This window comes from Clavelina lepadiformis, chromosome 9 (genome assembly GCF_947623445.1).
Source record: "Clavelina lepadiformis chromosome 9, kaClaLepa1.1, whole genome shotgun sequence".
In the NCBI taxonomy this organism is placed as follows: Eukaryota; Metazoa; Chordata; class Ascidiacea; order Aplousobranchia; family Clavelinidae; genus Clavelina; species Clavelina lepadiformis.
This window is the reverse complement of record NC_135248.1, coordinates 3,091,777-3,119,303: the sequence shown is the minus strand read 5'-3', so window position 1 is coordinate 3,119,303 and position 27,527 is coordinate 3,091,777. Positions and strand designations below refer to the sequence as shown.

The 27,527-nt window shown below is 36.3% G+C and overlaps 3 protein-coding genes across 4 annotated transcripts; 2 read left to right on the top strand and 1 right to left on the bottom strand.

Moving 5' to 3' along the window:
* Nucleotides 1–114: 114 nt before the first annotated feature.
* On the top strand, nucleotides 115–7,864 carry LOC143470487 (chondroitin sulfate glucuronyltransferase-like). The gene is made up of 18 exons (XM_076968654.1): nucleotides 115–538; nucleotides 703–771; nucleotides 913–1,129; nucleotides 1,361–1,541; nucleotides 1,696–1,852; nucleotides 2,015–2,182; nucleotides 2,722–2,910; nucleotides 2,993–3,143; nucleotides 4,488–4,588; nucleotides 4,797–4,961; nucleotides 5,035–5,148; nucleotides 5,323–5,448; nucleotides 5,607–5,684; nucleotides 6,300–6,420; nucleotides 6,737–6,795; nucleotides 7,031–7,183; nucleotides 7,329–7,438; nucleotides 7,553–7,864. Exons 1-18 carry the CDS (start codon nucleotides 368–370, stop codon nucleotides 7,665–7,667), a joined length of 2,445 nt encoding a protein of 814 aa, XP_076824769.1. The 5' UTR covers nucleotides 115–367; the 3' UTR covers nucleotides 7,668–7,864.
* A 26-nt stretch (nucleotides 7,865–7,890) lies between these two features.
* On the bottom strand, nucleotides 7,891–13,319 carry LOC143470489 (conserved oligomeric Golgi complex subunit 6-like). Of its 2 annotated transcripts, none has more exons than XM_076968656.1 (14): nucleotides 13,050–13,319; nucleotides 11,980–12,123; nucleotides 11,299–11,370; nucleotides 10,968–11,138; nucleotides 10,810–10,892; nucleotides 10,491–10,655; nucleotides 9,953–10,218; nucleotides 9,596–9,746; nucleotides 9,192–9,315; nucleotides 8,892–9,023; nucleotides 8,676–8,821; nucleotides 8,491–8,548; nucleotides 8,214–8,390; nucleotides 7,891–8,140 (listed from the first exon to the last, which is right to left on the bottom strand). In XM_076968656.1, the coding sequence occupies exons 1-14, from the start codon at nucleotides 13,143–13,145 to the stop codon at nucleotides 7,967–7,969; spliced, it is 1,959 nt and encodes a 652-aa protein (XP_076824771.1). In that variant the 5' UTR covers nucleotides 13,146–13,319; the 3' UTR covers nucleotides 7,891–7,966. The 2 variants fall into 2 exon arrangements, with proteins under 2 accessions (XP_076824771.1, XP_076824770.1); XM_076968655.1 differs by having other exon boundaries at nucleotides 9,596–9,752; nucleotides 13,050–13,318.
* A 2,365-nt stretch (nucleotides 13,320–15,684) lies between these two features.
* Nucleotides 15,685–27,326, top strand: LOC143470696 (fibrocystin-L-like). The gene is made up of 24 exons (XM_076968964.1): nucleotides 15,685–15,824; nucleotides 15,999–16,066; nucleotides 16,282–16,356; nucleotides 16,445–16,580; nucleotides 16,704–16,809; nucleotides 17,188–17,393; nucleotides 17,732–17,925; nucleotides 18,221–18,321; nucleotides 18,503–18,680; nucleotides 18,876–19,051; nucleotides 19,771–19,942; nucleotides 20,069–20,263; nucleotides 20,810–20,950; nucleotides 21,278–21,515; nucleotides 21,837–21,987; nucleotides 22,298–22,487; nucleotides 23,126–23,254; nucleotides 23,348–23,479; nucleotides 23,919–24,004; nucleotides 24,148–24,338; nucleotides 24,477–24,660; nucleotides 25,331–26,093; nucleotides 26,468–26,926; nucleotides 27,109–27,326. The coding sequence occupies exons 2-24, from the start codon at nucleotides 16,006–16,008 to the stop codon at nucleotides 27,324–27,326; spliced, it is 4,482 nt and encodes a 1,493-aa protein (XP_076825079.1). The 5' UTR covers nucleotides 15,685–15,824; nucleotides 15,999–16,005.
* The last annotated feature ends 201 nt before the right edge of the window (nucleotides 27,327–27,527 follow it).

The window sequence follows — 27,527 nt, the reverse complement described above, 5'->3', positions numbered from 1 at the left end:
ACAAGAAAGTAAGAAAAATAGCTTCGAATGCATGACGTTTTAGTTGAAATAGTAGCAGCTTAAACTATATACTGACATCAATAGCTGAAATTTTAACTGCATAATTTAATTTTCAAATTTTAGGAATCTAATACTGATAGTGTTTACATACCAAAAAGTTATACAGGAGTAGAATTGGAATAGGTTTTGCTGTTTTAACTAGTAGATATGACTAAATGATGTGACCTGCAGAAAGAGAAGACTGCAAATTAAATCTGTATGTTTTCACGTTGAACGTTTGTGCTCACTTAGAGAACTTATTGAACAATATCACGGCTTTTCTTTAAAAGACGTTGCTATACGGAACAGTAAATCGAGAAAAGCAATCATGAGAAGATGCAAAGTTATAAGTTATCTGAAGCCATTTTTACCTGTAATTATCGGTCTTTCACTCGGTTTTAGTATGAGCATTGTAAGGATTCCGATCAGTCACGAAAATTGTATTCATGTTTCCAAAGATCACGGAGACAGAAAGTTAAATTCCTTACATCGATCAAAGGTTTGTTGATTTGTATCCTTTTTTATTAAAATGTGCATGTGTAGTACTTTTCATGGACATTTGAGTATAACAGGTATGAGGCTTGTAAACTTTTGCCTTCGAAGTGTTTAGTTTTGGAAACAGGCTACTGTTCTCTATGTTATGTTACAAAAGAGTTTTTTTAGGACATCAAGTTTGTTCCAGAGGAAAATGCTCATTTCCAACCAATGTCCGATGAAGAAGCAATAAGATATGTAAGCCTGACTAATGTTTCAATGCACATAATGCTGTTCTTGTGTTTACAAAAGAGAAGTGTAAAACGGAGTTGTGTTGTTTGTTACTGCTTCAATGAGATTTTCACAAATGGCTCGAATAAACTGATTATCGATTTGTAGAGAAAAGATAGAGAATATGTTCCACCTGTCTATGACACTTTGGAAGATTTCGAACCACATATCATCACTGATCCAGAGTTGAAGCCAAAGATAGATTTTGACCCTGAAGCAAGCAAAAAGAAAATCGTCAGAACGCGATATATCAGCACAGAATTAGGAATAAGAGAAAAATTAATCTGTGCTGTTTTGACAACTGCTGATAGCTTCAAAACTTTAGGTAAAGTCATGATTTGAAAAGATGCGTAGACTACTTTTTTAGTTTGAAATTATAACAAATTATTTAACATCTTTTTGTTTTGATTTAATTATCCTAAGCTGTGGTCCTAATTAGGTTTTGCAACGTTACAATGCTCATTAATATTTTCTTGTGTTCAGCAGAAATGCATAGAACAAGATTCATATTGTTTCTCTTTCACCAAACTTTCTTTATTTGGTTGTAATTTCGCAGGTCTTGCAGTTAACAAAACTTTCACCCACCACATGCAGAAAGTGTTGTTTTTTCATGGCCTTGGGCAGAATTTAGATGAAAATTCTCTCGATGCGCAATACATGACACTTATTCTACACCCCAGTTCAAACCCAACCCAGATTTTATATGAAACTATCAACTACCTTTATTCAAAGTTCAAGTAAGTGCTTTCACTAAAGAGTCTCTTACTCTCTTGGCATAATATAATATGTAAAGAACCTTAAACCAAGGAAACTCAAGCTTAAGCTTACCTGTACTGTATGAAACTATGGCTGATGATTTGATATTTTAAGAACGTGCTCTTGTCTTTATAGAGATGAATACGATTGGTATTATGTGGTACCAGATGGGACATACTCGGAAGGCGACAGGGTCAATTATCTTGTCGACCACATGAGCATAAACAGGCGCCTGTATATGGGCAAACCTCTATCATATCAAGATCGAATGGGCACCGTTACATACTGCAGTGTAAGTAGTACATCGTGAATTAAGCTGTTTTGCTAGTAGCTTGCATGATGCAAAGGGCTGCTTTTCATCTGGAAAGGAAATTTATTTGAAAAGTTTGAGGTTTTTTGTGTATATTTCTCTAGCTACGATTATGAGTTAATAACCTGTCATCCTGCATGGTAGGTGAACAGTGGATTTATTATATCACGCTTGTTACTACTGGATTTAATGGGAAACATCAAAGTTTGCTTGGACGACACGGACATGAAAGACCTTCCGCCTGATAAATGGCTTGGCAGATGCATAATGCGTATTACCAGGGGTGCAGTGGAATGTGTTGAACAGGAAGAGGTATTGCTCAAATCTTTTGTTGTAGAAATGTCTCTGTGTCATTATGCTTTGACCATATATATATAAATATAGCCTATACAACATCTATTTATACTGTACAATGTACATATATATATAGGTTAAAGATACCTGTATGAATAATTTATATTTAATACTTTTCATTTTCATTTAAATGCTATGTAAATTATATACATAAGACTATATATTACAGTAATTTCCCCCAGGTTTTTGAATAAATTTTTTTGAATTCGACACATATATATATATGTATTTTGTCTTCGTTGATGTCACCAAGTTAAATCTCAGCAAAACTTAAGAAGTTTTGACATGTGGATGTATAGTGATAAACTAATATGTGATATATTTGTTTAACCCATATTTGTTCTGTTTCATTTATCATTTTAAAACGTTTCCTGTTGTGGTGTTATTTGTTACACCGAAGTACTAGAAAAATAGCTGTACTAAAACTTTAAGCATTGACTATAAAGTATTTACATATATATATAAAGTGATATGATAAAGATTTTTTTTAACTACAGGGCATTTTCTTTCAAACATTTGATCTTGAAAGTGCTGGTAATTTTGACCCAGAAACAGAATCAGCCGCAAATTTCAAAGACTCAGTCACCGTGACTGGTGTTGAAACCCCACAGATGATGTACACACTTCACAAGCGCTTTTCTCAAATCGAAATTGACAAAGCATACAACGAGATTGTGGAACTACAGGTTTAATTTTGCTTTCATTTAACAACGGTTTACTACAACAGGGTCCACTATTGGTTGATTCAAATTCCTCTGTATTTCATAGGATGAAATTCGCCAATTGGCTCCTAAATTACCAGAAGGAGAACAGGAGTTATCTTGGCCAATAGGGATTAATCCTCCTTTTAAACCAACCAATCGTTGGGATATTATCGTGTGGGATTATTTCACAGAAGACTACACTCTTACCTGCCCTGGTATATATATTCAATCAAAATAAACACTAAATAACTTCTGGTTTACTTTCATATACTGTTATATGTTTTTTCTTTATTTGTAAAAGTGTTGCAGGGTTAATTGGGTAACTTGAGATTATTCATTTAAATCATTTATTTTAAATTATAAAATGTATATATACGTACACATATAAATGTATGACTACATTAGTAGAAAATGCTCACATTATAAACCTATTGTAAGTATGTGTTACCTATTGCTATTATCTACATCAGTGCTCTTCATCATGGGTTCCGCGGAACCCTAGGGTTCCGCGCAACATGTAGTGCAGGGGTGGGCAACATACAGCCCGTGGGCCGGATCCGGCCCGCGACGGGGTTTTGAGCGGCCCGCAGACAGTTTCCGGTCTTACATGATAATGTGGCCTGCGGCCACATTCTGCCGCAATCCCTGTATTGCGTCATTGAATAAGTCCAAGTTTGCCAACCTGAGAAAGATGGCCATAAATCTACTTGTTCTGTTTGGGTCTACATACATTTGTGAGCAAACATTTTTGACCATGAACATTAATAAGACAAAGCTGCGTTCTAATCTATTCAGGAATCCGGCCCGCTAAGTATTTCATTTTCTCATGTCAGGCCCGCCGACCGAAGAAGTTGCCCGCCCCTGATGTAGTGGGGTTCCGTGAGTTTTAAGGGTTCCGTGAGGGTTCCTCGTTTATTTAGGGAAATTGATTTCTTGCTTCAGCATTTTTTTTTTTTTTATTTATTTTTTTTATTTAATTGATTGATTTCTTGCTTCAGCATTTTGATGCGTCATTCCGATTTTTTTTAGATCACTGCACCGCATTCATACTCCAAGTAGGCCAGTTTGTTAAACAAGAAGTTGAGTGCAGTCAACAACCGAATAAAACATTAATATAATTGTTGCGTCACTTGCTGTTAACAAGAACGTTGAAGTGTAATAGTGTAATAACGAAATATTTTATTTTCTGACCAAGCAATTCGTAATTTCTAAGCTTTTGTTGGTGGGGTTCCGTGACAAACGCGAAAGTACAAGAGGGGTTCCGCGTTGACAAAAAGGTTGAAGAGCACTGATCTACATTATACCCAGTTGTCGGCAATTGTTGTTGTATGCTAGTTTAGGTTGAATAGTGATAGCATAAATTATAAGATTTATGATTTTCCTTAACTACTGATGTACATGGAGGCTTAAGTATGTTGGTATACTTTTTCTCTACAAACAAAATATTAAGGTGTTGTAAATATCTTTGCTTTCTTTTCAGTATAGGCATTGTAGTTACTATGACCAATGTGAGATGTTTAAGTACTGGGCATTCACCTTTTTACCTCTGTGTGTTTTAGGGGAGGTTCCTAAGTGTGAACTGTCTGGCGTCGATAAAGTTGACATACAAAATATTTTACAAATTGCCTTAGATCGTCTAAATGAAAAATACAATGATAAGGTATTTATATTTTGTTACTTGGGCAAACTTGTTTAATAAGTTGTTATTACTGGGATATGATCAATTAGGAATAAAGGTTTTAAAGAGTCGTCAAAGTTGCAAATTTTATTAAGATTGCATCTTGTCAATGGTCGGTTTACAATAGATCATCTTAATTTGACCTGATAACTTATTGCTTGAAAGCAATTCGTGTCAATTATTTCTCCAGGGATTGATAATCGAAAAGAAAAAATTGGTTAACGGCTATCGACGCTTTGACCCCCAACGAGGGATGGAATACATGCTCGATCTTTTGCTTAACGTCATGGTAAAAGGTGCCACTGAACAGGTTGAAGTTAGTCACAGAGTAAACATGCTCCGCCCATTGAGCCAGGTAAAAACAGGCGTGTGAGTTTATCATTTGAATAAAAGATTTCTCTGCTAAGATATGACCACATTTTTTGAAGGTGGAAATAATTCCGATGCCGTATGTGACTGAAACCGCCAAAGTTAATATAATATTGCCATTAACTAGTCAAGACAGAGCACAGTTTGTGTCGTTCATGGATCGATATGCAAAGGTTTTATGCACTTTCTTATATCAAAGTATAAATTATAGCAATTCAACCTGGTACAATAGTTTGCCATATTTTTAAAATATTATTGCTCATGAAAAGAGTTTACGTATTTATAGATCAAACTTTTTTCAGATTTCGTCTGTGATTGCTGATATATTTTTGTTGTATTTTCTTCAGGTTTGCCTAAACAATGATGAAAACGTAGGTTTAAATATTGTGTTTATTTACAACCCTGACGACGCCCAACGAATACACGAAAATGACATTTTCGCCAAGCAGAAACAGCTTCTTCAGGAGTACGAGGTACAGCACTAAGTCGAATGATTTCTTTGCTCATGTTTCATCTAATGTGAGTTGTACACTTCACTTTTTAAGACACTGGTAATAGTTATCCATTGGTAAATATGATTTGCTTATCACAATTGCCATTGTTTTCTGATATTATCATGTTTGTAACACAGGGCTTGTACAAGAAGGCTAGTAGCAGTTCGCCAAAACTTATACCTTGGGTCAGCATAAAAACTGAAGTTCCTTCACAGGTAATTTGTAACAAATTAACATATCTTTGTATTTCTATTCCATATGTTCTATGCTGCAAACAGGGTTATGTATTGGTTACAGCAAGGCAGACTAACACTGTACTCTGCCATCTTGAATGATTAATGTAGGCAAGGTGCACAAAATTCTGCATTTGCATATTGGCTGTTGGATTACAAGTAATGGGAAATAGTATAAAACCGTAATTAGCCATTTGCTATATTTGCATGCAAAATAGGCTTCATATGTATGCAAATGTGTAATAACTACATACCTGTTCTACATACAAAATTTTAGGACTACAGGTTCTGTACTTTGTTGATACACTCACCCAACTGCACACGAAATACCATTTTAAACAAAAAATCAAAAATTTTTTTTGAAAGTTTTTGGCGAAACTGACCAATACATCATTTCATTTAACTTAATTTAATGGGTTCATCAGTCACATTTTTGCTGTGGAATAACATCTAATGTAGAAACTTGCGCTTTGCAGATCGATATCGTTTGTTATATTGAAAAGGAAAAGTGTGATTACGACAGCTATCAGAGGTTCTGGCAATGGGGACTGTTTCTATCTTGACATCACATTTAATTGATTTTATTATTCTGTTCAGTTGAAAATCATGGACATTGTCGCCAAGAAATACCCAAATGAAGCGCTATTCTTTTTGACAAGTGTTGCAGCAAATATAAATTTGAATTTTCTCAACCGATGTAGAATGAACACCATTCCCGGTAAGTGAGCAAAGTATCAGACAAAGCATTTTATTTCAATGCCTTTTTCATTTTAGTGTTATTGAAAACACCTTTACCACTTCAGCCTTAGCATAAAAGTGGATGCTGGTTCGGATAGTTCGATTAGTATTTATTTTACAAACTTAGTTTTTATAGTAAAATAAAAAATGCAAGATACAGGATGGCGCATTAGGATTAATTATTTTGTTAATACTAGAATTCCATCCTATCGTGCTTTTCATGTGACTGGGTTAACAGAGTTCAGCCACCATTTTTATGGGATGTCACCATTTTTAAAACTTCTTTTTTAATTTAGGATGGCAAACCTTCTTCCCAATTCCATTTTCAAGTTACAATCCAGAAATCATATACAAGGTGGGACAAATTATTATTCCCCAGCAGTCTTACTTGATACTTCAAAATAGAAATGTGTTTTACGTTTGTCTATTGATAACTATTTAGAAAACGTTAAGGATTTGGTTACATAACTAGAAGCCTATTGCAGGATGTGTGACATCCTTAAAAACGAAACGTCTACATTTAAAACAATTGCCATGTATGTACCAAAACGTCTATTGTTTGCTTAATCGTCACTGGAACGTGTTTGTAGGACGTTCCAGCGCCAGAACAGATCGAGATTAAGCCAAACAACGGTCACTTCGACATTTATTCATTCGACGAAGTGTGCGTCTATAATGCAGATTACATGGCAGCACGGACCAAGCTATCGGCATCCGTGGCTACCCAGAAAACAACAGGAACGGTAAACATTTGACCCTGCACAAATTTCACGGTGAAGCATTTTTAAATTACTTCTTACGCTTCTTACGTACAGACAAGCGCAGTAGATGTTATAGATAATTATTGGAGTATATCTGACTGTTTCACCCTAAGTTTTGTGCCTCCAGATCGCAGAGCATGTCGACTCTCTTGATATCTACGATATGATGATAAAATACTCTCAAATGCACATCTTCAGAGCGGTCGAACCCATGCTTACCAGGAGATACATACACAGGTTATTACGCCTGCTATCCCACAAATTAACGCTTTCACTTGCAAGTTATGTGTAACTTTGAAAAACAGATTTGCTGTTATTAGCGTGCTACGTTATTGTTTGTTTTTCGTGCAGAAACTGCAACGCTCTCAACGGTGAAGAGATCTTTCAGAGATGTGAGAGGAGCAACGCTGAAGGTTTAGCATCCCGGACACAATTAGCTATGGAACTGTTCCCTGATAACACATAACGTCGTTTTTATTCCATCCGCTACCGGTGCAATTAGTATTGATCGATATTTTTCATATGCTTTTATGCAGTCTTTTTTAGCTTATCCACGTTTGTCAATAACACGATATTGGCGTTTCATTTATGCTATATTTGAATACACCAAAGTGCCTTGTTTCTCAGCACTGAAGCAATTTGGCACTTACGCTCTGAACTTCATTTTTTTTTTTCCAATCTCACACATATTCAGTTTCAAATATCCATGTATTGTACGCATAGAAATTACATTGCCTCATATATAATATAATCTATAGCATCGGTTCAACAAAGCAGCAGTTTTATTTGATCTGGCGTTTTCATGTTGAACGACGAAGGGTCATAACCGTTCGAAATTCTGCTGAACGTCTGATGTACTGTGGCGTATGCATTAGTGACGAGTTCGTGTGCCCTGGCTGTTGCCACTTCCTTCAGGGTGGCACTGGCAAGCAAGGACACCTAAAAAGAAAAAACACAACAGTTGATTTCCCGCTACAACAGTAGAATTTTGCTCGTTGTCAAGAAAGCAGACCTGAGGTAATATCAGCTCGTCAGGCGCTACAACTACAGCGTCAAATCGTTGAAACGCGATGATCATCGACTGTCTATCAAGCCCAGGGACCTTGGACAAAACCAAATCTTTGCCCTCTTCACGCAACACGGCTTTATACACATCGGCAAAGCCCCCTCTTGTTAATATAGCGGCCGCCTAACAAAAATCGGACTATGATTATATGAGTGTCAAAGGAAATAAAAGTACATTGATTAAACGAAAGTTTAAACCTGTTAACAATAGATTAGCGATTAACCTGTTCATTAACCAAAGTGTCAAGATGGGCGTCAATCTGAGCGGAGAGCATCTCTATTCTGCCCAAAACATAAAACAGTTTTTTTTCAAGAAAACCGAACTGGATTTTATTACTACACTAAGGAGATAAAACCTCGGCAATAATGCTGATAAATTCAACTGTTCTTTTAGAAGCAGACTTTCTACCTTTGGTCTGTGAATTCGTACAAGGAAAGTAAGAACTTTATAGCGTGAATGCAGTTTATAATGTACGTTGCCATATCAGCAGGTTGCAGTTGGCTGGCAGACATGGCACACATCTGTAAAAGGGGATCCAGTAGACAGGACATGATCTACATGAATAAAAACCGTTAAAACCTTGCGGCTGAAATGTTCAAAAAGAACTCCCACACTGCTCTATACCTGGATTAAGTCTTCATTTCTTTCCTTTGCTGGTAAAATTGACGAGTCCTGGGAGTCAAATATGTCCCTTAAAAGGTGAAGAGTCTCACTTAGAGTCCGAGGTGGAGACAAGTCACTTGGAGGTAACTCGACCTGTGTCAAAAAAGTCAAGACTCCATTCGGCCATTGACATAAAAAACATAAATAGCAAATAACAAATTCAAACTGATTTTAGTAAGGATAGCCTTGCAAAAAGGCCCTGTACTATGACGGAATAGTTAACTTTGTGACGAGTTGACTGACTTTCCTGATCGGCATTACCTTATCAAGCAGTTTGCTTGAGAGGAACTGCAGGCTGTTGAAGAATAACTTCCGACAAAGAACATGCATGTCACTTATGGTTTCCAACAATGGGCTTGTTTCAGTAGCACCTCCAGTTATATCCCTGGAAGACATCTCATAATTACAAAATAGCTACATTTCTGCACTTTTCTGGGTTGAACATGAATTGAAAAAAAACACTTGGTGCTGACTTAATTGTCAAACTTTGAGTCAAAATGACAAAGATTCCTTTAAAGGATTAGTTACAAACTCTAGCTATCCACGGTTGTACACCATGCAAGTGCACAGCGGTTATGAAAATATATCCACATGCAAAAGCGAAGGGTTCTGTGTAGGAACTAGTAAGAGAATGGAAATGTGAAAATTTTAGAAACTATCGGTACCTTATTGTATCGTGGTAAAATTTGAGAAGAGTTGTCAACTTGTACAAGACGAACGTTCCTGGATCAGAAATGAGAACCTGTTCGACTCTCACTTTTAAGGGCCTGCAAACGCTTTCTAGGATATGGGCAAGTGTATCTCGTATTACATCATCTGTTTCTGAAAAAAAAATAATTTAACAACCTAGATTCATAATTTTAATGTTTTTAATTATTGCAGCTGTCGTTGATAGCAATTTTGTCTGAAATAAATGCAAGGTAGCGTGGGTTAAACAACTTGTGATCAAACATGGTATCCGTATCAATATATCTGTAGTCTACATCAATCTACACTTGGAGGAGTAAATGACAGCTACTTACGCTTCTCACAGCCAGACAGCAACTGTACAAGACATTCTTTCTCTGATGCTGAAGCTTGATGCAGCCAAGCAAGCATATCACCGATGTATCGTTGAGGGTCGTGTGCGTGTAGTTCTATTGGCCTGGGACCACCATGTGTAGGGACATCTGGTGAATTGTCACCGGAACTTGCTTGTATAGGGCCTGATTTACCCCTTGTGAGTGCGTCAATAAACCCTCTAACCACCGCACCTCGTCGTGCAGTATTGTACTCATCCATTGTGTACCTGCATATTTTCGTTAAAAATACTAAGCTCACATACTTAACCATGCAGGTGAGTATAATGTTTCTACATTTATAGCAAACCGTAACACAATGGTAGCCTGCCAAAAACGTATGTTGTTTAATGAAATATGTCAGTAATAGCTAGTCTAATACCAAATACGGATCATTTCAAAGTAAGACACAACATAATTGGAAGTTCATGTGCTTTGTCCAAAACCATGGTAGATATTGGTACATAGGTACAGCTAAAGTATTAAGTGAAATGAAACGTACGAGAAAAGCACTGGGCGATTTTGAAGTGCTTTCATTGCTTGCTGCTGCATGGGTGTAATATCAAGTGAGTCAGAGGTCATAGTACGACATTGTGACTGACTCCATCGATAAAGTCGCTCGTACGCTGATTCCTGCTGCAACGCCATCTGTTCCATGATTTCTAATCTTCAATTGACAAATGTTTTTATAGACAAAGGCTGTGTCAGAAGACAGTCGTCTAACCACTTATCAATGATACAGTTGTTAAATCAATATATGTTTGATAACATTTTTACACAAACGGTGTAAAAACACACTGGCTTAAATGAAATCTGCCTACCCAGCAGTTTGTTGGTTCGTTCGTAACAAAACTTTCACATCTCCGTGTATCCTCTTCACTTTGTCCAACGCGTTAAAAAATCCCTTGAAATAAGAAAACCATAATATTTCAAACCAGCGTGGTTAAAAAAAATTTATTATGTCTGTATTTAATCTTACAGGGTGTAACTGCCCATCCCTGGCTCCACGAAAGACTTTCGCTTCTTCGGGTTTCAGCTGAAATCGATCCAGAAATGCCTCGGCCAGTTCAGAGTGCAATTGTAATTTATGACCCTCCGCTTGCAGGTCGCTTGTTTTTGTGATCAACTCTTGTGTCTGTTCCTTAGTTGCCTAACGGAGAGCAACATAACGGCGATTCTAGATAGTTACTGTTGCAAAATATATTCTTGTAATAGTTTCATAAACATTAGTAGGAATACTAACAGTTAAAGAGCTACACAAAGCACTTAACAAAGGCTAAAACTAAACAGCTATAAATGTAAGTGCTTACAGCAAGTCTGTCTGTCATATCTTTGCAGCAGTGTGACATTGCTTGAACATCTTTGTGAATGCTTTCTAAATCCTAAGCAATAAAAAATCATTAAATGTTGGCGCTAACGTTATATCGTTAATCTATAACCAATTACTGTACTATGAATAACAAGCGGCTGACCAAGAAATTTTTGAAACGGACACATAACACCATGTACTGCTACAATGTGATCAAAAGAGCTCCTGGAGTAACAATTTATTTTTGATAGAAATACGAACTATAAAACACTTCATCTGGAATAATTTACCCTTTTTTAACAAACAATTTAAAACAGTGGGAAAACTAAATTGCCTTGCACTGAATATAGTTGTGGATGATCGCCTTTGATTGATGATTATAGGTTGTTACTTTGGCAATAAAATTCTAACTTTTATACTAAAAAATACTTATGGTTTGCTTTTATTATTTGCAAATATGGTAAAGTGCCATTGGGCCTAGTTTTTAAATGGACTACAACTCACCACTAAAGTTTTAAAGAGAAGGAGATATGATTTTATAAAGTTTGAAAAGCAGTGATATAAAGCATTGCCCTTCACTCACTTTTTCGCACTTAAATCACTCTATGAAAAATCACTTTTACTTCAGAATTATACATTTGGAAGCTAAAAATCACATCAAACTTAGTTAAGCTTAGCCTACTTTCACAACATGGCTAAAGGCTTCTGAAAACTGTTGATTTATCAGTAAACTTCTTCTTTCAATTTCGCCACGCAAGTTCCTTCTTGTTCGGATGTTATTGTCAGTGAAGAAAGTAGAAACTGCTCTCAGAGCTTCCAACATATCCTAAAATATCAATTGATCTTGTGTTTAACTATAATAAAATGCAAGTTAAATACTATAGCATGCTACATTATATATATATATTGGACAGTATCAGTATGTACTGGATCATTGTGTTTAGAATACATAGTGTCAGACTGAAAAATGCTGCCGTGTAAGGATGCACAAACAACAACACGTTTACATACAAAAGTTTAAAATTTCTCATCATTGCTGGTGCAGAAATATCCCTTTGGACCTGAAGTCAATAGTAGTTTAACAATTGAGTTAGATTGACAGTAAATTAGCAATTTTTGACCTGACATATGGCTTAAACGAAATAATGGCCAAAGAATTCTGGTTTAACAAAAATACTACTTTGTTTTTGACAAAGTTAAAATATGTTGTGGGCTTCCAAAAGTGTGATAAATTATTTAATAAATAAACAAATAAATACTGGGCCCAAGTCATCCAACTCCTAGCTTTTACAATTAAATCTGTTTATTCATACCTTTTTAAGTATAAGCACTTGCCGACTCTTGAGCATGTGATAAATAACAGATAGATATACATAGATGTTCAAACATTTGGTAATAGTGCTTTTAAATGAACGTTTCAAGGGCATACAATGAAAAAAACATACAAATGTAGATAAAAAATGAAAAGATTTACATCAAAAAAATGGGATTGCACCAAAATGTTCATAAAAATGGCTGGTCATAATTTGTGTAGGTATATTTAAAAACAAATTTTCTAGAATGAACAATCTTGACTGGAAAGTACGACTGTTTACCACGTTAAATCATGCGTACAAAGACGAAATGTTTGGCATAGTGCGTATGTCACGTTTTCCACTATTGCGAAAGGGCAAGAGTTATCCTACCAGGTCAAATCATATATTTTAACTATATACCATGAATTTAAAAAACAATTCACCAATAGATATTTACTTTGTCGTTGTCGAGCCGTGTATCAAGAATCTTTTTCAATTTCCGTGAGAGAGGATGATTTCCTTGCTGGAGGGATCCAGCAGATGTTTCCTCCATTTTGTGAAAAAAGATCACGCCCTTCCAGCCTTCTGATCGATTTTTATCCGAAATCACAATAATTTTACAAAGAGCCTTGACTTGTTACCTTATTTTGACCAATATTTATCTGGGCTACGGCAGCATGGAAGTAACAAATAGGAAGCTAATTGAGATTTACAAATTGAATTACAAGAGCTGTTTGTGATCAAATGAAGCTTGTAACGGGGCACCCCCTAATATAATCATTGACACGTCAAGCGTATACCATAGATATTACGTTAATCGTTTAAATTTATTATTTAAGAATTTTATTTAAGTGTAATTTCACGATGCACTGATTTTGACATATCACGGCTCCCAAGTTGATTTTGTTTCACAAGTACGTAACCGAGAGATTGGAACTCACACCACAGACACGAGGTTGCAATTAAAATGATATATATAGCCTAAAGTGAAATACAATAGTATTTATAAGATAACTTTAAATAGTTTTGTATGACGAACGGAATTAGTTCACTGGAATGTCTTTGAAACATCGTGGCTACTTTTAAAACCGTTCTACGGTATTTCTCGTCGTCTCATTCCAACAGTAAAAAGCAGTATTTTAAGATTGCACATCATATGGCCATGCAATGTTTTGAGAAATGTGTAGACAAGTATGTCATTTTGCAAACCATAACTTAAATACAATTCAACTGTTTTGTTCATGCCAAATGCAAACCTTGCATAGTCTTCACCAAAGTCAGTCTTCTACTTCTCACAAACTCGTTGATAAACACGCGTTATATCTTAACCAAGTTGGCTTGAAGCGTGTAACAGAAACTGACAGGATGCATAAAAATGGCTTTTCCGGTCAGTAGCTGAGTGATTCGAGCGCTTGTCTCGCAATAAATTCGGCTCCGTGTTCAATACCCAGTGGAGCCATACCGTTGTAAAACCTTTGGGAAAGTCATTAATGACATTGCCATTGCTGTTGTTAATACTACAAAAAAAAATAAAAAGTGTGTGAATTTGCACAAAGTTAGCTCGGTAACCGGGGCTCGAACGATGAGAAATTATCGCTGTGTTTCAATCTTGCAAAGGCTTTCTCCTGTCCTAGGATAAACATTATCATATCAAATCATGTGGCAGTCTGAATTGTTTGCCTTTTGTGTACAATGTTATCACCATCAATTGTGCACAATGTTGTAAAGTAACATAGTTAATAATGGATTTAAAGAAAAAGTTTGAAAGTAACGTCAAAATTTTATACATTCCTATGAAAAATCTCGGTTTCAACACAGACTGTGGCTGAAGAATATTTAATAGGATGTTTACCTTCAGATTTATATGATATTTATCCGGAAAACGCTTTGGTTAGAACTTGTTATTATGGAGACTCCACCCTCAATGTCCCGCCCCAATCGTCTGCAATCAGCAGATCGTTTATTAGTTCAGAATTGCTGGTTCTTGGTATGTTTTAATTTTGCAATTTCACATGAAAACGAAATTGAAAAAAAAATTATGAGCTAATTCAGAAGAAGTTATGACGTTGCCAGGCCTGTTCATTACTTGATATGGAAATGCTGAGTTGTGAAGTAGAAGACAAGAAACTAGGCTAGATCTACATTTGGTTTATCATGCGAGAAGCAACAAAACTAGTCTAGGGGTAGGCCTAATTTCACACTGGACTTTAATCTAAGTCCTACCTACCGCCTACGGCACCAAAGACTAGCCTCATATGGTACCATTTGGCCGGACTGCAGAGTTTTGCTTAAGCGCCCTCATTATTGCTTTTCATGAGCTATACCGCACTAAGGTGCGTTATTCTACACTTAATGACTTAGGCCAGGGGTGTCAAACTCCATTGCAACAAGGGCCAAAAGTCAAAACTTATTTAACGCTGCGGGCCGTAAGGATAAAACTTGATTGAACGTTTCGTGACTTAAGTAGGCCTACATGAATTGGAACATGCAGCGGAACAACACCAAATTTTTGATGTTTTTGACGATTTTTGACTGGGCTATTTTTGATTATTCTTCTCTTACATCATTATGTTTCATTCATCTCCTTGCAAAAGCATTAAAGAATAAACAAATAATAAATAAATAAGCAGCCCAGATTACAAGCGTTAGGATAATTTGATTTACTCCATCTTATGATGGGGCAACTGCTGTGCTGCTGTCTTGTGCGATTTGTTATAATCTTGTTTCTTGCTTGAAAAAGGTAAGTTGTACTGTACAATGATCTCGTGGGCTGGAAATAGTTCAATGTATAAAACAACATTGTGGGTCAGGAGTTTGACACGTATGCTATAGAGCAGTACTTCTGTGCGCTCAATTTTCAATTGATTAAGTCAAACTGTGTAATTGTGCGCCTAAGTGAGTGCATAGTACAGCATATTTTTATTGTTATTACTTTAACAGTTTTGGCTTCTACAGTTTTTATATAATTTATCTTCAAGTTTTTATTTATCTTTGGTTATGATTATGATTATGTTTATTGAACATTTACATTGATATTGCAATGTAAATGTTTTGCTATTTAACACTACCTCATTGCACCAGCACCAAAAATATATAGGTTTTCGTAAGAGATTTGAATATTGCAATCATATTGTGTTGAATGGATCGTTCTACGATTTGTGTGTAGTAATAATGAACAAGAATTTGCTGTAATATACCACCATTTTTTCATAAAAACTTGGGATATATGTAGGTTTGTATACATTATGTTTTTGTACATTATCATGTGTTAGAGGGAAGTTGTTTGATTGTAAAATCAATCTATGTTCCAAAGTTCAATAACAGTTACACAATACATTTGAGAATCATCAATAAAGCACCCTTCTCATCATTTAAATCACATAAAACTTGCATTTCTACTAACTAGGTTCAACATGTTTGTATTCACAATTTTTCTGCTGGGTGTTCTACAAACTGCTGTTAGTGAACAGGAGGGTAAGTACTGTATGTAATATTGCATTAGTAGGTTACTAAGCAGGTATAACCAAAACATCAGTTTCATGAAACCAACTTTCAATGAACTTTCTTAGAGTGTGAGAACTAGCTGACTTAAATTTGTCTTACCACGTTATCATTTTTCATTGAAGGTTATTGAAATCAAGTTGGCTTTAACAACGTCATAATGTTCAATATTTTGTATTATGACGCAGAGACGGCCATTAGTCACATTTTACCGAGAAGAGGTGGAATAAACGGCGCAATAAGAATCCAAATCTTCGGCTCAAGTAAGCTGTGTAACGTCACCATTTAATTTTAGAATGTTGTTAAACCCAAACATGGCTAGCTATACTTTTAATATACTTTTCATGTTAGACTTTCCATCTGAGTTCTGTCGTTATCGTTGTCGGGACCCCATTAAACAAGTGTACCTTGTAAGTGAACACCAAGAGTATGAATGCGATTTACACAATGTTGAAAGCGACAAACGACAAACCGTATGCTACACACGGTAAACAATCAATTGGTGTTTGGTAAAATGAGACTTTTTTTAGGTAAAAATGAAAGGAAAACAACAATTTTACCGGTTTCAGTTTGAAATTTCAAAACCAAAAACTATTTGTCTTTTCTTCAGACCAATGTTGGTAGGAGTGTATTACGTGCGCATGCGCATTCGAGGCATCCCTTTAGACGATTCAAGATACTGCAATGCGAAGTATTCAGAACGGTGTCGTTTTGAGGTAATTTTCACATTGTGTTACACGTTTTCAAATTAGCATACATCGGCCGCTGAAGTATATACAGTAATTCAATTATTTAATGGATTTCTGTGGCTAAGCTGACAACTAGGTTTTTAAACAAATTATTTTCACGTTTAAGTTAAGACAAGTTTTACCTGTTAAATGGTAACTTTAAATTCTAAATTTATATTGTTCTTACTTAAGCTTACAATTTTATTTAATACACTTCACATTTAACAAGTGTAAACTAGCGCTGGCTAAGTAAAATTACTTTTCTGTTAATTCCTACTTTAATTTTTATCTCTGTTTAACCAACTTTTTGATAATGTTTAGTCAATGTTTAGCTGTTATCATTGAGATTAATCTGCTCTTCTTTAGGTATCCAGTGATCGCACCCCTTTAATCTCTTCCTTGAACTGGACAAGCGGTGAACCACTAAAATTGATTAGCATCCATGGCACGATCTTTACAAATCTCATCTCATCTCTCAACGTGGAAGCAACCAATGGCAACACTGCAACGATTACAAGAGTCTGGTCCTCATCTGGTCAACTCTGCAACCTTTACAAACCATCAGGCGATTCGTAAGTCTTCACTGGATAATGGACAATATTTGAGTCGTTGAATCTACTTGTAACTTAGTACCATTGATAGTTTAGACTTTTTCCAGGCACTTCACCGACATTGCCTTGCTATAAGGTGATACTTGAGTATTGCGAGTTCTTTGGAAGAAAGTAGAAGCGCATTATTATCGATGCAATAATTCACCTTAAAGTCAAAGTTTATATTATACCACTGATGCTAATATAAACTTATGGATGATTTAAATACGGTGTATGTTTTTATGTTTAATATTTATGGACAATTGCAATCGTGTTTCAGCAAGTACTGCTGAAAAATTTTGCTTATGTTTTTGGAACAGATACGGCATTGCTTTAGATGGATACGAAGGCAGTTCAAACCAGGGTCATTTCACCTGCCTTCTTAAAGGTTCCTACGTAGGCAGCCAAAATCTTTCCTTCATCGTGGACCCTGGCTACAGTCGTTCTGAACCCGACAAGTTCATTGTGTACGTGGATGCAAACGATGACTTGTACATGTTGCAGACGTACGCCGGTAAGTGATTTCAACATTTGCATTTTTCTAGCAAAATAACCAGATCTTTGCTACTGACTCACCCAAGCGTCGTTGCCTATGGTGCAGGCAGTGCACGCACAGCCTTGAAAAAAACTTGCTGTGTCTGGAATTCTGTCTAATACTCGCACTGATATGGCATCATAATCCTTATCATCTGGAAAATTGGATTCGCACTGCCTGGATTCATTTGGCAATGACGCCTTTGCATTCACCAAACAACCTAGCAGGCTAGTTAAGTGCAGAAAGCGCTTTGATGGTTTCATTTTTGCTTTAGTAATCAATGACGTGAACCCGAAAAATGGAAGCTCACTCGGCGGGACTAAGCTCACTATTTCTGGAAACTTCTTCTACAATAGCTCCGGGATAGAAGCCCGGGTGAATATCATTGCATATATCGCTCAGTTAACGCTTTTTTAGATAATGTAACAAAAGAAACCTTCTGTTAGCAAATAAAAGAGGAATGGAGAACTTGTATGGTATATTCTTATTCCAAAAAAAAATAATAATCTAAAATTAAAAAAACGAAAATGAGTTTAAAATAATTCCCTGCAAACAGGTGTTGGTTGGAGGTCAAGTGTGTGAACTTCAAAGTGTCACTACAACGGAAATCACGTGCCTCACACCAGAACAACCAGCAGAACACCACCTGTACAGCGGTGGACGAGGATTCAAATTGGAAGGCCAATTCAACCAGAACGATATCAACGCTGTTGTCGACAGCAGTTCCAGTGATTGTAAGTTTGTGTTTACACTTTATAAAGCGTGGGCGATTGTAAACAATGCTTTGAAAATAGATGGCATTTACGTAGCCCTTGTTAATAACACTTTCTGCATAAATGTAAAACAATTTTGGAAAAATTCAATGTGGAGAACCTAACCAAAAGCAATCACTGCACAAAAGCTAATCAAAATTTTCCGAACAATTTCAGACTGGGTCCACTGGACCGACAAGATTAAACTGGACAATATTAAGGGCAACAACTTCATTTCTCGGATTCGGGGATTTTTTGTTCCCTCTAAAACGGGGCGTCATCGTTTCACAGCAATTGCAGATGATCAAATTTATCTCTACATCAATCCAGACGGAAAGGATCCCGATGGCAAGGTAGTTCCTAGAAATGAAACGGTTAAAGCCTAGTAATAAGCCTGATAGAATACTGACCGGTGTGGCGGTTGGCTATGCACGTTGTTCGATGTCTGATATCTGTTTGCCAAGAAAACAAATTTTTTGTAAAAGTTGATACAGATGACTAGTTTCGTTAAGGATTTTAAATTAGGTAAAGAAAACCAAGTTACATAAAGAACTTAGTGAACGTAAGTATTTAATGTATCTATATGACACCTAATATAAATATAACAATTACCTCAGAAAACATGATAAGTTTTGAAGACTCGAAGCTTGTTTAACAAACCAGAAAACCAATCACCTCGAATAGAACAAATCTATGAATAAAGCGCCAAATTAATCGAAGCTTTTGTTCCACTTTCTAATAAAGCTCTTAAGTGACTCACGGATGTCTGTACTTAACACTACAACGGCTAGAAACCAACTTTACCTCCAACAGGCGGTGGTGTCGAAAACGACACCATCCTAAAAGATGTACTTTTTGATTAAATTTAGCGTAAAACTCAAATAGAATTACTTTCGGAATGAAATTAGGATTTATTTTGCTTGTTCAGTTGAAACGGAAACTAACAAGGCTTCAGCAAGTCGACCTTTGATGACGTTGCACAGTTTTGTAAGAATCTGACTCACTGATGTCTGTACTTAAGTAGCACAATCGCAAATCCTATTAAAAAGTTAAACCTTTAATGATTTTCCAGCAACTAGCTCTCCAACAGACAACGGCCAATGAAACGACATCAGCGTCAGCTTACTCCCTAATTGCCGGCACTGAATATTATTATGAGATAAATCACTTGGAGAAGAAATACATTGCTATGATAAAACTCTCTGTCTACGTAGATAGAACAAACTACAGTCCGGACCAAACCGGTTAGTACTGGATTTCAAGTGATTTTGTTTTGTCAGTTGAGATGTATTTCATCGCATCAATACTGGTACTTGAAAGAATTGTCAATATTTGAATCGCATTTGTTTATCCAGATGTATTCATTGCAGATTGGTCTGTCAACGAAATTCAACACATCAAGGTCACCTCTATCTTGCAACGAGAGATCCAGACCATAAAGTTTGAGAACTGGGTCACACAGACAGCCACACAGTCTACATGGACCGTCATGCTTTCCTGCTCGGATACTACAAAGAAGTGTGTTGACAGCAAATTCCATTTTTCCCTTTTTGGGATAAGATCAGGTGTTGCTTTATTTTATCAGTTATTCAAAAAACTTTTGTTCTGAGTTGGTTCAAATTTTATCCGTTAAATGGTACCTTTGTGTGTAAATGTGTGTAAGTCTTAACATGGTTGACTCAGTGGGCAGAGTGGTTAAAACGCTGGACTTGCAATGGTGCTACCCAGGCTTGATGACCAGTTGTGCTAGCGTTGCATATTTGCAATACCTTTCAGCAATACTTGAATGACACTTGCACCTGTTCAGTTCTGTTCCTGATGAACATTTAATACGAGCAATGTGACACAGAAACCAAAATATTCAATAAAAAATGAGTATGTCTGATGCATCTTGTACAAAGACAAATTTGGTAACTTAACTTGAACGACTCAGTTTTAAGCCATACAAAGACTACCCTCAGTCCAAGGACAAAGATACTGACAAGATATCTGTTGCATGACAGGCAACTTTAGCGAAACTTTAGCTGACTGATATCCGAAGTTTGGATGTCAAGAGAAACAGACCGTTAATTTTTAATTTATCTTGGTGTAATTTCAATCTTTACAAACAGGTACAATACGATATGGTGCAAGTGACACCACAGTTGAGGTTGAACTGGAATCGATGGTTGTTTTGGCTTTAGCAGCAAGTGAAGACGTCTCAGTAACTGAAATATCTGACGGATACAAGATAACCTTCAGTTCCTCTCGAGGTAACCACTATTTATCCATTGATTTACCTGTAAGTGATTTTAATTATATGATTAAAGACTTACTTGAAATCAAGTGTTTAGTTGTATCGCAATGAAATGACTTGATTTGAATTTAAAAGGTAAGCTTTTTTTCAAATGCTAAGCTAAATTATATGGGTATGCATCAGATCCACGTACATTAAGCCTGCTGTTTTAGATTCGTGAATTATTTGGTGTTACTTTTACACTGTTTAAGTATAATAGAGAGAGGCATATGGGGTAGTTAGTTCCAAATGTAGCTAATGATAGCACAATAATAATTTTGAGCTTTACTTAAATCTCTGTTAGGGCAAATGCCTCTAGCTGCCGAGTCAACCAACCCATCGTTGTCCATCACACTCAGCGAGACCACAACAGGAGTGCCTGACCTGGCAACTTTCACTTTCTCCAACAACAACCGTGTTTCTGCTCCACTGAATTACGCCACCGCTACCACTAGTGACGTGGCCGCAGCTGTGTCCAGCCTGTTTGCTCCCAAATGTCCAAATTCACTTGAAAGGGGCATTGGACGGACTGTTGGTTACTAGTAAGTTTTGGGACTAAAAATGGTGTCCTAGCTGCAATACAAACGAAGACACCATTCATTATTATCAAGTTATTTGAGTGGTTGTGTATGTTAATGTAGTTTTCTGTTGTTATCGTGTAATTATTTAAGTTTATTAAAAATGGAATCTTCTAAACATGAAGATTGGAAGCAAGGCCGGTACAGAGTTTCAAATGGAACAGCAAGTGCAGTCCACCAAGTTTTCACTTTCCCACCACCCTGTTAAACCCATCACCTGCCAATCTTATTCACTTTTTATTTCACACCTTTACATCCACACTTTATTTTTTGTCCACTTTTCAGTCATGACTTTGAAAGTGACGGCTGGGGATATGGAGGTATCAGGACCGGTGAAGAATCGTTTTGCGGAGTCAACTCCATTAAAAACCCCGTCGACATTTTTAACGACAACGACTACCAAAAACCAGCCTACTCGCTTTCCCACTATCCTTATGTAAGCTACGCTTGTTTTTATTCTTGTTATAAAGTCATTAAGTTCCATGGAAAGTTCTCCTCTTGTCAGTTATTAATAAATTCTCGAGTTTTTTTTCCTTTTTCTGTATTAAAACTAACTGTAGTGTCTATACAATGTCTGTGTTATCACCATCATATGTTTATTTATATTTTATGTTGGAAACACAGCGGTCATGTTGCTAGTTGACATTGTCAAATAAAGTCATTCTTTTTGAAGCGAGGGAGTGTTACACTAACTGTTTACCTTTACGACGAATTTCCACAATATTACAATTTCTTTCTTCATAAAGGTGTGTTTCGCGTACAAAGGGAGAATACACGACCGACTGAGTGTCAGTTTTACGTACAAGGATTCAAACACATCATTAATTAACACCGTATTTTCCAAACTCTTGAACACAGTTGGCCTGGACAAATCAACTGAGGAACCAAAAATGTGGAAACATTTCTGCTGCAACCTTCACAATCGACTCCAGAGCGGTAAACATTAGAGATTATTCTGTTACAATTAAACTGCGATTGTTTACAATATGTCGTATTCCCGGAAATTAGACATTAAGCGGCATCACTCACTTACTACGTATAAAGTCCTAGATCAGGAGACACCAAACTAGGTTCTGCAAGATTCTCACCTCACCGAATCACAAATGAGCTTATTGTTTGGTAGCTTATTGAACAAGTAGGAATTTGACCCGTGATCATCAGTTTTCTTGATTGTCTGACCCTTTTTGAAAAAAAGCTTGATTTCCCCTGTCCAAGATGAAGCCACTAGTTGCTCTGGTAGTTGTGTGATCGGTGAAGGTGTATTCTAATAAAGTTTATGTTTCTGAGGGATTTGCATAACTGGCATTTGTGCACTCTTGAATTTTTAGTGTGATATATTTGCAAAGTGTGGTTGGATAGACCCACACGGTCCACCGTGGTCCACCGTCTATAAATTTAAAACCCAAAACTTGTTTGTTGTGCTAGCGTCGATCGTTGCCAACTTCAAAATACTGATCTGTGTGTTAAAATATCCTTAAAGATACTGCAAAGCATGTTTAATTCGTCTTGACTTCAAGTAAATTCTTAAATAATACATACAGTTTCATAACTAAGCATTATTGATGTTTTAACAGTTTATGCATCTGGCCGAAATTTCGAAGTTAAAGAGCTTCAGGTTAATGCTCTATCTGGCGAAGACTTGTACCTTGATAACGTGTTCATTGGAGACGATTTGGCTTTTGACAACGATGAAGCTAGAGAAAGTAAATCTTCCTGCGTTTAGATAAAGCAACAATTGCCATTATTTATATTTAGCCCCAGGGGAATATATTTGCTACTAATTGTATGTTCAACAGGCGCACTGGACTTTATTATTCCATCTGTTGGGGCCGATGTCAAATTAGAGAATGTTGAGGTTACAAAAAACAACGACGGGTACACCATGACTTTTATTCCTATAAATTGTGGTTACAATTTCCCATTGATAGGTAAGTGGTAACACTTTTGATCAAGTTTTAACTGCTATGCATTGTAACTGACTGATTGTAACATTGTTAACTTTGAACCTACTTCTAAATTGCAATTTCCTAATAATTCCAATCATTTCTTTCATGAAAAGTTAGAATATAACTTGCACTTTAGGATTTAACTTTTATTTACTCTACACAAGCATCATCATCGATCACCAAGTGCACCATCTAATTGCATATTATACATTATATACTTTAGCTTACAGAGCTTGTGCAGAGTAAATAGTAGGTGCTAAGGATACCTTGAGTGCTACCTTACATTCTGCTTTTTGTTATATATTGAGGGTAACACGGTTTTTTGTCACCATTACCTTCACAACGTTGGTATGATTGTTAACAATGTTGTTCATACTAACATTGTTGCTTATTGTAAATTGCTAATTAAATTGCATTAAAGGGTTGGCATTTGCGGAAACTTCCACTACAATATCGACCAAACATGACAAGTACGTTTTCGGGAATGACGCCAATACATCACCGCAGGTAAAACTGTGTGGTTGTAACTTTTACTAGAAGATCTTGACTGACTGTTACCTTATTATTGCATGTTCTGATATCTACTCTCGCAACAAAGATACCAAATGCTTTAATCATGGCCTTCTAGAACAGAAAATTTTCTTGATTAGGTCCACGTCTTCCAAAACAGTTCTGCCACGCCACCAGTCACTGGGACCTTTGACCTCTCTTTTGAAGACTCAGGTTATGGGCAATTGATTGGTTTGGACGGTCATATGGAAGCCTGGGAGCTACAGGCTGAACTCCAAACTCTGCCCAAAGTCGAACACGTCGAAGTAACTGGAAGTGGTACCTGTTATGGGTGAGTGGATCCCGTTAACCTTTCCTTCTTTGTCAAATAATAATTAAAATAAAACAACGTTTTGTTGTCTATGACAAGAAATGAATCCATTAAAAAGTAAAATGATCTTGCAAAAATTATGTTGTTAATATTTTAAAGATATGATTACAAAGTGAAATTCACATCGCCAAGTGGGGATTACCCGCTTATGAGAGTGGACGTGACGAATTTGGAGCCGAAAACACACTCTGTCGCTGTAGAAGTGAGTCTCGAAAAAGATGGAGGACTCTACATGAGTCCCATTCATGGAGATTTTGTTCGAACTGCTCATGAGAAACCTCAGGTATGGAAGTTTGACTTTTTCATTGCTTGCTTGAATTTTTTAAGCTTTTGTCACCCCTGAAAAATTAAACTTAACTTATTAATTGACCTCATTAAAATGTTGATTGATTGACTGATATAATTCACATTATTAACGTACAAGTCTTCTTTTGTTAAATTTTCTATGATGATTACGTTATATGTCATGTTGTTAAAAATTGCATTGGTAAGTTTTGCTCGTCAACCTCTTTGCCAGCTACTAACTATGCATAAATAACTGTGTGAGGACCAATTAAAAGTAATCGATGACTTTATATTGCCATTAGAGTTTCTGGAAAAACTAAACAATGAAAGTGCTTCGAAAACCCTTCAAATACCCAACAAGGCCTCTTGATAAACTCTCTGTTATTGTTGATTTTATTTCAATAAACATAACTTGTTCATGTTTTTTTGTTTTCTTTTTATATGGTATTTAATTAATTATTATGTTTTTCCTTTTCTATTTACCATTTCGTATAAATCTTCTTGAGGCTTAATTAAATAAGAATAATTAGATCAATGTTTTCAGCTATGATAATATCACTGTCTTAGTGTATAAGATAGTTTAATTATTTCATCATCATCAAGTCTACTATGTTACATGATATATCAATACATTTTATTAAGTCATACTTAATCTCTTCTGCGACCAGGTTCAAGTCTTCATCAACGACATTCCTTCTCACTGCTCCGGACACTTTGACGACGACTCCTCCACCTCGTGCGACTTCGAGTGGACTTGGGAATCAACTCCTGTTGTCACATCCGCTTTTACAACATCCACGCTCGCTTCTACAACATCTACATCTGCTTCTACAACATCCACAATCGCTTCTACGACATCTACATCCGCTTCTACGACATCTACATCCGCTCCTACAACATCTACATCCGCTTCTACAACATCTACATCCGCTCCTACAACATCTACATCCGCTCCTACAACATCTACATCCGCTCCTACAACATCTACATCCGCTCCTACAACATCTACATCCGCTCCTACAACATCTACATCCGCTCCTACAGAATCTACATCCGCTTCTACAACATCTACATCCGCTTCTACAACATCTACATCCGCTTCTACAACATCTACATCCGCTCCTACAACATCTACATCCGCTCCTACAGAATCTACATCCGCTCCTGCAACATCTACATCCGCTCCTACAACATCTACATCCGCACCTACAACATCTACATCCGCTCCTGCAACATCTACATCCGCTCCTACAACATCTACATCCGCTCCTACAACATCTACATCCGCTCCTACAACATCTACATCCGCTCCTACAACATCTACATCCGCTCCTACAACATCTACATCCGCTCCTACAGAATCTACATCCGCTTCTACAACATCTACATCCGCTTCTACAACATCTACATCCGCTTCTACAACATCCACAGGTGTGAAGCGGAAACAGTTAAAAGAATGACATTGTTATTTTTTTGTTAGTTTAATTTATGATTTGAATTTATAGTTGAGTTCAAGTCATTTAAAAGTTTTCTTCAGTTCAATTACAAATGTTCCGATACTATGCCAATTGCATTTGTTTATTTAATTTTTGTCTAAATTTTTATTCTCCTGAAAATATTCACTTTGTTTTATTGGTTTTATTTGTTGTACGTTATCTTTTATTTTAATTTGATCATCATATACAATGATGTGTTAGTATGCTTCATAATTTTGTTTTCTCCTTTCAAGACATTATTTTTATCGAAACTAAAAAACTGGAATTTAATGCATCAGATTTACTGAAATGAAAATAAAACATTTTTAGTTTCCCCAGGAATCGAATTAACTACAACCACTGCATCCGATTTTGGCTTTGAGATCGAAGATTTGGTTCCTGCTGCAGACATCTTATCTGAAATAGAGGATTTCCAGTCCGCTTCTACAACATCCGCTTCTACAACATCCGCTTCTACAACATCTGCTTCTACAACATCTGCTTCTACAACATCCGCTTCTACAACATCTGCTTCTACAACATCCGCTTTTACAACATCCGCTTCTACAACGTCTGCTTCTACAACATCTGCTTCTACAACCTCCGCTTCTACAACATCCGCTTCTACAACGTCTGCTTCTACAACATCCGCTTCTACGACATCCGCTTCTACAACATCTGCTTCTACAACATCTGCTTCTACAACATCCGCTTCTACAACATCTGCTTCTACAACATCCGCTTCTACGACATCCGCTTCTACAACGTCTGCTTCTACAACATCCACAGGTGTGAAGAGGAAACAGTTAACGGAATAAGATTTTTATTTCTTTGTTTTTTTTTTTTATTTATTTTTATTTATTGCCAAGTTTAAGTCATTTTCTCCTTTCAAGACATCAATTTTTATTAAAACTAATAAAATTGGAATTTTATGTATCAGATTTACTGAAATGAAAATAAAACATTTTTAGTTTCCCCAGGAATCGAATTAACTACAACCACTGCATCCGATTTTGCTTTTGACATCGGAGATTTGGTTCCTGCTGCAGACATCTTATCTGAAATAGAGGATTTCCAGTCCGCTTCCACAACATCCGCTTCTACAACATCTGTTTCTACAACGTCTGCTTCTACAACGTCTGCTTCTACAACATCCACAGGTGTGAAGAGGAAACAGTTAACGGAATAAGATTTTTATTTCTTTGTTAATTTTTTTTTATTTGTTTTTATTTTCATTTATAGCCAAGTTTAAGTCGTGCAAAGACTTTCTTCGATTCCATGACCAATGTTCCGATACTATACTAATTATTTTGTCATTTTATTTTTTGTCTAAATTCTTCTTCTCCTGAAGATATTTTCTCAGCGTTATTGGTCACTGCTTTGGTTTTGT

Bases quoted from the DNA above. Each gene is read 5' to 3' on its own strand.
- LOC143470487 (XM_076968654.1), top strand. From the start codon at position 368: ATGAGAAGATGCAAAGTTATAAGTTATCTGAAGCCATTTTTACCTGTA. The intron at 772-912 runs GTAAGCCTGACT...ATCGATTTGTAG, and splicing joins ATGAAGAAGCAATAAGATAT to AGAAAAGATAGAGAATATGT. The intron at 7,184-7,328 runs GTAAACATTTGA...TTGTGCCTCCAG, and splicing joins CCCAGAAAACAACAGGAACG to ATCGCAGAGCATGTCGACTC.
- LOC143470489 (XM_076968655.1), bottom strand. From the start codon at position 13,145: ATGGAGGAAACATCTGCTGGATCCCTCCAGCAAGGAAATCATCCTCTC. The intron at 11,371-11,979 runs GTAGGCTAAGCT...TTTATTGCTTAG, and splicing joins CCTTTAGCCATGTTGTGAAA to GATTTAGAAAGCATTCACAA. The intron at 11,139-11,298 runs GTAAGCACTTAC...GCTCTCCGTTAG, and splicing joins ATATGACAGACAGACTTGCT to GCAACTAAGGAACAGACACA.
- LOC143470696 (XM_076968964.1), top strand. From the start codon at position 16,006: ATGTTTGTATTCACAATTTTTCTGCTGGGTGTTCTACAAACTGCTGTT. The intron at 20,264-20,809 runs GTGTTGCTTTAT...CTTTACAAACAG, and splicing joins CCTTTTTGGGATAAGATCAG to GTACAATACGATATGGTGCA. The intron at 26,094-26,467 runs GTGTGAAGCGGA...AAACATTTTTAG, and splicing joins CGCTTCTACAACATCCACAG to TTTCCCCAGGAATCGAATTA.